At 41.2% G+C, this 13,450-nt stretch overlaps 1 protein-coding gene across 1 annotated transcript in view; it reads left to right on the forward strand.

Annotated features, from left to right (window-relative positions):
* Positions 1-1,587: 1,587 nt before the first annotated feature.
* GRM3 (glutamate metabotropic receptor 3) overlaps positions 1,588-13,450 on the forward strand; it is a gene marked incomplete at both ends in the record, with an annotated part of 104,901 nt that continues 93,038 nt past the window's right edge. The window contains one exon of the mRNA XM_081243959.1: positions 1,588-2,055. Within this exon, the coding sequence (XP_081100085.1) occupies positions 1,588-2,055 (468 nt within the window). The remainder of the gene's footprint in view (positions 2,056-13,450) is intronic.

A 13,450-nucleotide genomic window follows, 5' to 3' on the forward strand; every position in this document is an offset into this window, starting at 1 on the left:
TCGAGCCTATCATGTAAAAAGAAGCTTGATTTATGAAACTGTCCTAAGCTCCAATGTCCTGTGCAAACCCCAGAACTCATGCTTACCATGCTCCCTGAAATGTGAGGCCCATGCCAGGAGCTGCCTAACCCCAGCTGAAAGAGGCAGCCAGCAGGCATCGCACCTTCTCCATCACTAATGTTACAACTATGTTACAGGTTATACAATAACAACTTTTAGAATTTTGCACTCGAGGAAGGTTATCTTTCCCTAACTCACAAAACGGTGCTTTGGGGGCTGGCATCAGCTCCCTAGGAATCTATTGCTATGGTCCTGCTAGAGATAACAAGAGCCTGGCTTCATGGGTAAGAAAAAAAAAAAAGAAGGTGGCTTTGAAAGATGTTTAGCACGTAGACTCTACAGAAATTTGTGGCTGATGGGAAGAAAATAGGAAAGGTGGAAATGGGAAGGGCTCTTCTGTGCAGGTTTCTGGCTCGAGAGCCTGGGTACAGAAAAGAACCCTTCACAGAGATAAGGGGGAGTTTATAACAGGTAGACCCTGAGGGGTCAGAGGGATGTGTCCGTTGAGCTGTTTAGCAGGCAATTAACCTAGGAATCAGGTAAGTGATCGTTGAAACTGTGAACACTAATTAAGGTAGCCCAGGACTGCGGTGGGGCCGGGAATTTGAGATGTAGTCAGACATGCAGCATGAGAAGAGAAGCCTAGGAAGTCGGAACACGGAGAGAAGAGTTAAGATTTCAATTAAGGTCAAGTCAAATGAGGATTACAAAGGGTTAAAGGAATTAGAAACGAGGAGATCGGTAGTCGCTTTCTCCAAAACCATTTTGTTAGAACAGTGGGGGCAGAAACTTGGCTGCAGTGACTGAGAGCATCTGGGGTGACAGCAAGTGGGGACAATACTGCGGACAATCCTTGTGAAGAGGTCAGCTATGAAGGGAGGACAGGGCTGTGGCAGCAGAGAGGCAGACACAGGGACAGAGTTACCATTGTGTTTTGTTTTATTTCCAAATGGAAAGGGAAGAGTGGGTAAGAAGGAGTTGTTTAGAGTTGAAAGACAAGGAATAAAGACTGATAACCAAGTTGCTGCCCTACCAATAGCAAAGTAAATGACTCAGAAGAGGGAGTGAAGTGAACGTAGCATTAGAAAAACCAGGGTCTGACCACTAACTCCCTTCTAAGTTCACGTTGTCAGGTCACTTTATCTCATTAGTCCTCAGTGTCCATTTCTGGGAGGTGGGACCACTAAGAGCTACATCACAGTGTATTGTAAGGACTGGGCAGAGAATACTTGTTGGAAGCGTGCCTGGTGCAATGGTCCATATGTGTTTAGCAGATGGTAATTTGAGTCATTATCACACCAAAGGTCTGAATGGAGACCATCAATGTAATCACTGTTGCTTTCTTTACCATTGTTGTTCATTTAATTTTTATCATCTCTTTAGGAATTTGCTGACAGCCTCTGCTAGTCTGTTCCTCCCTTATATGAAGGACAGAACAAAGATCCAGTTTGGAAATGAGAGAGGAGGACTAGCGCGCAGCATTGGCTCCATCCACTGATATCTCCCAGAGGTACAGATACGGGATTCATGAAGATGTTGACAAGACTCCAAGTTCTTACTTTAGCTTTGTTTTCAAAGGGACTTTTACTTTCTTTAGGGGACCATAACTTTCTGAGGAGGGAGATTAAAATAGAAGGTGACCTCGTTTTAGGGGGCCTATTTCCTATTAATGAAAAAGGCACTGGAACTGAAGAATGTGGGCGAATCAATGAAGATCGAGGGATCCAACGCCTGGAAGCCATGTTGTTTGCTATTGATGAAATTAACAAAGACAATTACTTGCTCCCAGGAGTGAAGCTGGGGGTTCACATTTTGGATACATGCTCGAGGGATACCTACGCATTAGAGCAATCACTGGAATTTGTCAGGGCTTCTTTGACTAAAGTGGATGAAGCTGAGTATATGTGTCCGGATGGATCCTATGCCATTCAGGAAAATATCCCACTGTTCATTGCAGGGGTCATTGGCGGCTCTTACAGCAGTGTTTCCATACAGGTAAGATTGGCAGTGCTGCTGATAAAACACTGTACCTCTTTGGTTTTATGTCTTGGGAGAACAAGAGGAGAATATCCTAAGAGCTTCATCAATGGATGATATTAGCCATGCAATTGTTCCTTGCTATGGGTCTTTGATAATATAGATTTGCAGACAGAACAGTACTTTAGCAATGAAAATTGTTTAGAGATATATCAGGTAGCTACTGTAGCATAAAAAGCTACCCCAAAATTCATTGACTTAAAACAACAATTACTGCTTATTATAGTTTATAAGTCTGAAGATGGGCTGGAGTGAGATGACGAAGGCTATAGGTTCAGCTGCAGGTCACTCTGCTCCCAGTTTGTCCCTTATCCTCCGCCTGGAATCAGTGAGCTAGCCCGGGCATGTTTTTCTCAGAGTGATGACAGAGATGCAAGAGAATGCACATTTCACTGTACAGGCCCCTCCCAAGCTTCTGCATGCCTCACAGCTGTGAACATCCCTCCAGGCAAAGCAACTCACAAGGCTCAGCCCAGAATCAAGGAGCAGGGAAATATGTGCTTACCCACAATACACGTGCTGCTGCTAAATTACATCACAAAGGATGTGGATACACTGCAGAGTCATGACTGGAAGTCATCAATACAATCAAGCAAAAGAAAGTACAAAATCACTGAGCTTTACTTTTTTCCACACTAATTTTTTCCCAAGCATTGTTTTATTCAGAGATAAATTATAAACAATTTCTCATGGTATAAACCTGAAAATGTATGCACAGAAGCCAGATAACTACTACCAAAGGAAAAAAAAAAAACAGGGAACAATTTAGCACATAACTTAAATTAGATAAAAAGCTGATAATTGGTTCTCATCATTTTGTTAGGGAAAGAAGGAACGTATTAGTCAAACCCTTGCAATGCTCACAGGGTCACAGAATTAGAGGCGGAAAAGGGCTGAGAATTCATCATCCTCAAATTTCCCAAGCCCCAGAAATACTGGTTTCAGGAAAACTCCCATTGGTAGATAGCACATGAACTAGAACTCAGATAGATCTTTTGTGCTTTTGGGCTCTTTCAACTGTCCTATGTGATTTCTATATGTCACTTCAATATTTTCCTAGTGAATGTGGCAGTAATAAAAGTCCATAAGAGTCACATAGTGAATACTTTGCCTCCTACCAAATGACTATAATCAAAGCCTCAAGCACTAAAGGAAGTCATAATACACACATGTTGTCTGTATAGGTCGCCAACCACTTAAATTGGTTCTATTTGCACTGGAATAACCTTATTTCTATATCAGAGATTCATGGCATTTAAAATTCTACCTGCAATTCTGTGCTGTTCTAAATGGCTACTGCAAATTTCTTTCCTTCTACAGTGTACACACTCATATTATAAGTAATTAGGGTAATTGGTTTTTCCTAAACACCCTTTGACTTCATTAGATGGATAGAAAATACTGCACATCTCAAAGCATATCATGTTAATTTCGCCACTGTTTCTATACTTGGATCAGGTAAGACGGAACTTGCTATTTAAGAAGAGAGAACTAAAATATGTATATCTGTCATACTTCAATAATACTTTCACCAGATGAGTGCCAAACATTTTATAAATATTTATATTATACTCAATATTACCACTAGTAAAGAATTACAAGTATGTCTTTCTGACCTTAGTTTCTCCCAATGCAGTAAATAGCACTCCACAGCAGATGTGTAAATATCTATTAATCCAAAATAACTAACAAACTATGCTAGGCAAATAGATTTTTAATCTAATTTTACTTTTTTATTACCTATAAACTCCTCAAAAGAGGTCAGGTTATCTTAAAAAAAAATGTAGCTTATTATAACCCTGCACTTGTTCACAGGGGAAAAAGCCACTTCTTAATCATCAAAGGACCTGGCTTATTATTTCACTTATCTGGTCCATATCACTGTAAAGTCACAAATGCTGATATGGCTTTTGTCTCCACAATATAAATAAAGAAACCAAAACTATCATGCTATACGGAAAAGGTTTTGGCATCAGCAAGACTGGGGTTTGAATTCCAACCCCAGCATTTACTACCTTACCTGTAAAATAAGGAAAAACCATCCACTTGAAGAAGTTGTTGAAAGGTTACACTGAGAGAATCTGTGGGAAATGCCTTACCAAAAAACTAACAGATTCAATAAACAGTAACTATTATGGCCCTAAAATCACAGGAAAAAGCAGCGGGAGAGCCACATCTAACAACAACTCCGTGGCCAAGCAGCCCCATGAAATCGTTGCTGGTTCCCCATGGGCTTCATCCATCAGTTAATCTGTATAAAGCTCCCTGTGTACATCCTGCCCTGTTGCAGGGGTTAGAGAGACCCCTGAAGTCATAGAGAACACAGCCTTGACCTCGAGGAATGTGAATTCTGGCTGTGGGTACAGTACTATCATGAAATAACAGTGACTACAATTCACAATACATTCATGGGGTTCACAAAGTAAGAAATGACCTTTAGGAAGGTTTTGAGGATGACTGAGAGAATGAAAGTTGCACTAGAGAAAAGCTAATTGAGCCACAGTGTGCATGAAAGGCTGGATCTGAGGAAACCCATCAGAAAGATATGGCAGATGTCTGTGAGCAAGAGGGCAAAGACCTTGACAGAAGTAAGGGGATGAGCTAGAGAAGAAAGGAGAGAGAGGGCTTCACTCCCCGCTCCATGGTCCTCAGGCGCTCAGGCTCTGATTAGACCTCACGCTGGTCCCCTCGGCCAAAGTAAGCAGGGAGGTGGAGCCATCTGTCTACACAGTGATCTCCAGGCAGCCTTCCAAGGAACCCTTCGCCACAGGGCCTTGCTTCCAGCTAAGCACCGTGAACGAAGAGGTCTTAGGGGCTCTTATATAGCTGAGAATTTAAGTGTGTTATCCTTGTGAAACACATGTCTTTTAATAAGAATCCTAAAAAAAAAAGAGAATAGTCAACAGCAATCCAAAGCAATAGATTGCTAATGGTGATTTTAAGACACTCCTGTACAAAAATGAGAGATATTTTAGAAGAGAGGTTTTTTCTGGGGGCCCCTCACACTCACGTACTCTTTTTCCTGGACTGATTGATTCTGATCCTCTGGTAACCGTGGTGACAGTGTGTAGCTGGTAGCCGCAAAGATCCATGCCCATCAGTCACCTCTGCCATCCATTTCGAACTACTTATGACTTCCTAAATGTTTACTGGAAAGTGCCTCTGCTTGAACTAAGCTGGGGGAGGAAAAGAGGGTTAAACTGTAGAAAAAAATCTACTAGTACGAAATCCACCACACAATTTCAAAGATTCCACTTATCTAATTGTTGCATCAAGTCCCAAACCACAGCACAGAGTTTTCAGCCACAAAATTGTCTCTTGAGAGACAGAATTATCAAGAATGATAAAATCTGTGCATCTTATCTTTTGTGGTTGGCTCAGTTTAGAAGTTATCATCTCCCCATTGGGCCTGAATAGCTTTATTGGTGGGAATGCTTCAGCAGGCACTTTTCTCTCCCGTTTCTGGTTCTCTCATTATCTTCCTACTAAAGAAGAATGCTCCTAGAAGTCAGCAGAGGAGATATCCTCTGCTGTATTCATTCATACAACAGGCAGTTTGCAGATAGCGAAAACTGCATGAAAGGAGAAATTTTTAATGATTTTCTGAGTTAACCTGTATCACCATTGATGAAAACACGGGATATTTTCCCAACACTCTTATTAAGTAAGACAAACCACTCTGTGGTGGTCTCTTGTCTAAAGCAACAGGACTGATTTTTAAATTTGGTAATCAATGAAAACTAGCATCAAAATCCTTCTTTATTAGCAAATATACGTGGGGTCTATTCACCCCCTCTGGTGAATAAGCTTCTTTTCAAAGCATTTTTAAGACTGTATTCTGCCCTCGTCTATAAGCCTGCAATCCACCCACTTGGGGGAAAGTAGTATTTATTCAGGAAGAGAATCAGGCTGGTTGGCTTTAGTGAGGCAATTGTCTATGTGGTACTATTTTGAAGCAATGTTTACGTTTGTGTTCTTTCAAATAGACTGTAGTTAGAGCTCCTAAGTTGTTCAGTCAAAACAAAAAAAAATGTCTCTTGAGATGTTCCCCCAAATGTTCCTCACTCCTTTCAGAGGGTGTATATTTTCCTCCGTCTTTCTTGCCTTACCAAAGCGAAGTTCAGCTGCAACAAGAGGACAGGCATTAATTGACCCAGTTATTGTTGCATCCCAGAGTGTTAAAGTGACCTCAGCGACAAAAGGGTATTTGGGTTAGATAGCTCATATAAAGGGCAGAAGAGAGCCTTGAAAGGATCTTACGACCTCTTTCCCATGCTTGGGAAACAGATCTTTTTTCAGAATTTTTAGCAATAGCCACATCCCAGGAACTCCTGACCCTGGGAGGTGGCCATTATATCATTTATCATGACATGGATTTGGACATGCCACCCGTTGCTCACATCATGTCTCTGAGAAGAATAACTCAAACTAAATCCCTTGCGGTAAGTTTCCCAGATTTTTTCTACATGGGGTACGAAGAACAGCCCAAAAAGACACTCACCACTCTATTATTCCTCCTCCACCTAATTCCACAGTGTGAAAGTGGATCCGTACTGGTCAATTTGTATTAAACATCGCCCTCCCTCCATGATTCATTCCTCCTTTAAATTCAAAGTCTGTTGGGAAGAATCACACATGAATTGTTGTTCTTATTATAGGAGCGTCAGAAAAATAGTTGAAGGACTTGGGGTTACAAAAGGCTTCATACGGTTAGCTGTGTCCGAGTATCAGACAGACTACAGAGGGCAGAATAATGCTTTTTCTGGGCTTCCCTAATGGCGCAGTGGTTGAGAGTCCGCCTGCCGATGCAGCGGACACGGGTTCGTGCCCCGGTCCGGGAAGATCCCACATGCCACGGAGCGGCTGGTCCCGTGAGCTATGGCCGCTGGGCCTGCGCGTCTGGAGCCTGTGCTCCGCAACGGGAGAGCCCACAGCAGTGAGAGGGCCGCGTACAGCAAAAAAAAAAAAAAAAAGCTTTTTCTGTGGATAAACAAATTTAACCTAGAGCAGAGTTTCTCAACGTTGTCACTATTGGGCTGGATACTCCTGTTGCATGGAGCTGCCCTATGCATTGCAGGATGTTTAGCAGCATCACTGGTCCCTCCCCACTGGACTACATGCCAACAGCACCCTAAATTGTGACATCCCATAATGTTCCTATACACTGCCAAATTACAAAGTTATCCCCCTTTCCCTCTGACAATCACTGATTTAGAGCAGGGCATATTCAGGGCCAACATAAAGAAGAGTTATTAGAAACGACAGGATAGTCCTGAAGGACGAGGATGTAAGGAAATGAGTCCTCGGTCACTGGAGTTTATTCAAACAAAAGCTGGCCTGTAACTGAGGAGACCGAAGCAACATATTAGTATCTGAACTATGTTGCATTTAAGGGCATTTCTTACTTTTATAATTATACGTCGCTCAAGCAAAATACTCTATTAGGATGAGTGATTATAAAGGCAGTGTCTGAAACACGAAGCAAAATAAATTACAGACTCTTTTCCATCAGGATTAATTTGAAGAAGTCCAATCAATTGTTACTTCACTTGATTATGGTAGTATTTGTGTGAATTTGGTGAATCAAGCATCTCGACTGTGTACCAATTACAACTAGGGCACTCATAAAATCATTTTTCATCAGAAAATAAGCATTTATTAAGCTTATATATTTTAGGTTCAGCAAGAACACTATTGTGTAGACTCTAGGTAATGTGAAGCAGAGAACATGCAAAATAACATTTATAAATGTTATTACAAAACAGAAAGCAAACTTAGGATTACTGAAGGGGAAAGGGGGGGCAGGGATAAATTAGGAGTTTGGGATTAACAGAGACACACTACTATATATAAAATAGATAAACAACAGGATCTACTGTATAGCACAGGGAACTATATTAATATCTTGTAATAGCCTACAAGGGACAAGAATCTGAAAAAGAATATCACTTTGCTGTACACCTGAAACACTGTAAATCAACTATACTTCAATCAAAAAATTTATAAATAGTAGACATCTTATAAGCCCCTGAGGCATCTGTAAGCAAATGAGGAAATATCAAATCCATACATAAAACAGGTACAAGTGTAAGACCGGAGAATCAGCTGATGACATAAGTCCTAGGTGACCAGAGAAGATGATAGAATGAGCAGAAAGGAACAGAGGTGAAGAGGAAAAAGACTTTTAGATCCGTGCGAACGGAAAGCCTGCCTTTGAAGTGTCCCTGGCAAGTTGCTTTCTCGGCTACCGATGTGTACTACCTGCTCATTCTTTCCTAAAAAGGAGACCAGTGTTTCTTCCACCTGGAAGGCACTGTCCCTCAGCTGTCTTGTAGGCCTTGCCAAATCCTTCTCTCCTTCAGTTCTCAGCTCAAACCCTATCCCTTTTGAGAAACATTGCCCAAGCGCCCACGACCTAAGCACACACTTCCATTACTAGCTTATTAACCATAATTATTCCTTTGCATATCTATTTTCCCACCTAACTATAAGCTACTTGAGTTTGGGAACCACATCTTTTGTCTTTGTGTTGAGGGCACCGAAGACAATGCCTCTACCAGGTTGAGAGTAAATGCTTCTTGAACGAATGGAAAGAACTAACAGAATGATATCCTGCTGCATGTCCAGAAGGCATCCCTGAATGAATCTTGGGTTGCAGATCACAACCACGACCTACCTATTCTCTTAGATCAGTCTGGAAGACCGTAAATGAAAAATCAGCATTTTCCTACAACAGAAAACTGTGTTTGATACAAAAGCCAGATGCTGTAGCAAAGTGAGCTTGTGGGACAAAAGTCCCCCCACCCTCCCCACCTCCACTGCCTACACGCGTGCCACAAAAGGTGCTTTGATCTGAGAGTAGCAAGGGTTCCACTCCACTTGTCCTTAGATTGACTATTCCCAGAGACAACTACCCAAGACTCAGCATAGCTGGGCACCCAGGGCCGTTCCAGATTAGGTTAGAGCCCCATCCTTACTCTAATCAAGCTCTCTGCAGTCTCTCCACATAAAGAATATGCACAGGGTCCACTAGGCCAGATACCACGCTTGGAGCTAACACAAAAGAGAAGGAAACATCATCCTGTACTTAAGCAAAGCAGAGTGACAGCATTAGAAATCCATTTACCAATCTATCCTTAGTGTCTCTATCACTAGAAAAGTAAAAATGATAGCTGCCTTTAATGAGTTTAATATTGCAAATACAACAATCACAGCACGGATACAACTACACATTTTGACCGTGCCTTCTTAAAAAAGTTCAGCTCAGTGATTACAACTCCGGATGCAGATGACCTCAGATTTATTTGATCCTTCATTACCTCTCTCCTCATGTCTAACACTGAGATATGAATAGTACCTCTTTCACTGGGCTATTGCATGAATTAAATGAGAAAATACATGAAAAACAGTAAAAAAAAAAAAAAAAAAAAATAGTGGTCCACACATAATGAGAATTAAACATTTTAGATTTTAGTGGATATTATCTGTTAGCTTTTTTAACTTTTAACATCTGCAGTGCAAGAGGAGTAGTTCCAAGAGGAATTGAGGGTCATGAAGGTCAAACGCCAAGTTCAAGCTTCTACCACTTTACAACAGTAAAATCCAGATAGCTTGCCTCCGACACTGCCTCACCCCCTCACGTAGTCTAAGCTTCAGAAAAACCCGACTCAACAGTTATCTCTGATAGAATCTTTTATTTCCTTCCCAGACTTTTCACGCAAAAGCAATCTCACCAAGCTGACGTTTTGAAAACTCCATTGCTCCTGCTCTCCTCCTCCAAAAAAGGGCAATGCTGTTCAAGGACTTTATCACAGAGAGAGAGGCAACAGCGAGAGAAATTCAAAAATGCTTTTGCTCAGCCGCATAGCACAGGGAGATCAGCTCGGTGCTTTGCGACCACCTACAGCGGTGGGATAGGGAGGGTGGGAGGGAGATGCAAGAGGGGAGGGGATATGGGGTATATGTATATGTGTAGCTGATTCACTCTGTTATACAGCAGAAACTAACACAACACTGTAGAGCAATTATACTCCAATAAAGACGTTAAAAAATAAAATTAAATTCAAAAATTAAAAATTACAATAGCTAAGGGAAAAAAAATGTTTCTGTTAACACTGTTTCATTGTAGAAATTTCTCGCCAGATGTAATTATCTAAGATGCACTATTTCCTTTCCTTTGCTTTGGAGTTAATTTATTCCTTAATTAATTCTCCTTCTGTCATGTGTTTATTTGGAAACTACTCGTGAAAAACAAGAGGTTACTCTCAGGACTACTGTCCACAGGGCAATAGAATGGCCCATGGCTGAGAACCAGCTTCTGTGGTGGTCACACATCTGTGATGGAGGTCATGAGATGAAAATCAAGGGACACAGGCACTCCTGAAAGATCAGCAAGTGTTTTATAATATGATTACAGATTAATCAGTAAGCTCATCGACGTAGGACTGCTGACACGTTCAGTTAAAACAAAGTTGTGATTTTGCTTTAACAATACAAAGTTCTCTTTCCGAATCACTATTAAATATGTGTCTTTTTAATGGAGCAATATGTACAAGGCTCAGTATTTCAATATGCAAAGAGCTAACACTTAGCAGTTTATAATAATTAAAGTCCATTGATTTAATGTAATAGAAGTGCTTTTACTGGTCTGAGAAAAATGCAGTTGAAAACTTACAGAGTATTTTTCCAGTTAGTAGACTTGGAAAATCTAAGAATATGTTCCAAAAACACCTGCAGTTAAAGTCTAAGTAAACGTTGCTACTCCAGGCGGGATAGCAGTGGGACTTTGAACACTAAAATTGTGCTGTCGCTATTTTTGACATCACCACCTGCTATATTATGGTAATCCCTCTGTTACTAGTGACAAAGGCTTGATTCATGCCAGCTCCTTGACTTTACATTCCCGCAGAGGGAACTGTAACACAGGGGAAAATACAATAGGAAGAACACCTTCAAAAATTACGTTCCAAACACAGACCAGATTTCCTTGCCAAGCGGTCAGAATGGCAAAGCATCTTGAGACACTCGCCATCACTTAATAGGGTCGAATTTGCAGGGCACACATCCCAGGGGCTAGCCGGCCCCTCCCAAGCACTACGCCTCCAATCTGGGTAGCTGCCATTAGGTTCACAATGAGGCCTCAGAGAATACAAACCATGCAGTTAAGCTCTCCCAGTGTGGAAAACAGATGTGAAGGAACACATAATCTACAATTTGTTCAGAATTTTTCTACAAAAAAGTAACTTTCCATCGAAATAAAACCACCATGTAAATTAAGCACATATTACCTATGTTGACACAGTAGGGGTTTTTTTGGTTTTTGGGGGAGTTTTTTGCAGTACGCAGGCCTCTCACTGTTGTGGCCTCTCCCGTTGCGGAGCACAGGCTCCGGACACGCAGGCTCAGCGGCCATGGCTCACGGGCACAGCCGCTCTGCGGCATGTGGGATCTTCCCAGACCGGGGCACGAACCCGTGTCCCCTGCATCAGCAGGCGGACTCTCAACCACTGCGCCACCAGGGAGGCCCGACACAGTAGTTTTAAGGAATATTGTTTATATAAGATTTAAAGAAATGCGACAATAAATACAGGTGGGTGCCATCCAGTGAATTTCAACCGTTATCAAAGTTTACTTACCTGACTCTCAGTTTTTGTTTCCACCTTGAAGAAAGTCTTCATGCTCTTTTTTCTGAGATGCTTCCAGGAATTTAAAAGTTCTTTAGCCTTTTTATAGTCTCCAACGATGAAAATTATTTATGACCTGCTTCTTTCCAAGAAGAATTCAAGGTGACCTGTAATGACATAAACAGGAGAACAAATTAAGACATGAGTACGTGAGTAATTACCGCCAACCAAATAAATGGTTTTAAGTGGACTCAACTTTTATTTAAACCTCTGATCTTGTCCTTTCTATTATTAACTCACTCACTGTTATTGGGATTACAAGGTCCCTGGCCTTCAAGAACTCACAGCCTGAGTCAGAATGAGTATGTCGTCCATCTGATTACCCTTCCCTGACTCTTTCTTTTCAAGTTGGATGTCATCCACTGTGGCCTTTTTAGAACAGAACTGTGGTCATGTCATTCCCTTAATTAAAAATTCTAATGTCTTTTTTATCTCTTAAAGAAGAAAAATTCAAACTCTTTAGCATAGTGTATAAAAAACTTAGCAGTGCAGCCACTGTCCTTCTATTTTTCCTCACCCTGCTAAACCCTACAGGGCACTGGGTACCCTGATAATATTGAACCATTTGCTGCTCTTAAAGCAAAAGTGCATTTGCCCATCTCTGTCTTTGTGCTCTTCTTTCTGCCTGAAAACTTCCTCTCCCTTCCTCTGCCTGATAACTGTTCACTGTCTCTTCAAGATCAAGTCTAAATGTTACTTCTACATGGGAGCCTGCCATGACTCACCTGAACTTGCTCCTTCACCTGTGTTTTAGTATAAGTATGTGTACACTTATCTCAAAATTTTACCCTTGTGATGTTTCTTTGTCCCCAAGAGACTACAACTTCCTAGGAGATAGTGGGGATACATTACTCAGCTTAGGACAACCTAAATTTGAGAATAGCACCTTGTATAATGAGCACTGCTTGAAGTTTGCTGAATGAATGACTGCTGGCTTAGCCATTCTCATGACCTCCAACACTTTTTGAACATTAACTATGTGCTAGCCAGTGAGTTAAGTGCTTCACATGTGTTATCACTTAATCCTTAAAAAAAATCATAAACCAGAGACTACTGAATCCCTTTTTACAGATAAGAAAACTGAAGCTTCAGGAATTAAAATAACTTGCCTAAATTCATGCAGCTAGTGAGAGAAGGGGCTGGTTTGATTCCAGTCCTATGCACCGAATGGTTATACTACTTGCTTTTGTACCCGCCAGTTCTGTTGAAGTAATGAACAGTTAACAAGAACACCATGAATAACATAGTTCTATTTGCTACAAATAATATGGTATATAGCCATCTGCCCTAAATTATTGCAAAGGACCTCAGAAATAAATACTAATCATTTTTTTTAATTAAGCTACAGCCCTTAGCTCTTCCCACGCTTACCCAACAGCTTTTGGACCTTGGTTAACAGTCAAAAAGGATAGGAGTGCCTTTTTATTGATAGGACTAAATTTATCATATTATGTTATACAAGTGACTTCAGGGCCACAGAAAAATATGGATTAGTTCAACTGTGGCTCTGTTAAATCCTCAAGAGGCATTGTCAAAAATCAATATCCAAGGCACTAAAGGATATGTTTTTAACAGGTCTGTTGGTGTCAAGTTATCCTTGGAGTCATCATTTCTCAGGTGTCGCTGGCAAACACTAATGCACGCTGGACCAGATATGCCACACACCTTCT

This window comes from Mesoplodon bidens (genome assembly GCF_964165515.1).
Source record: "Mesoplodon bidens genome assembly, chromosome: 9".
Classification (NCBI taxonomy): Eukaryota; Metazoa; Chordata; class Mammalia; order Artiodactyla; family Ziphiidae; genus Mesoplodon; species Mesoplodon bidens.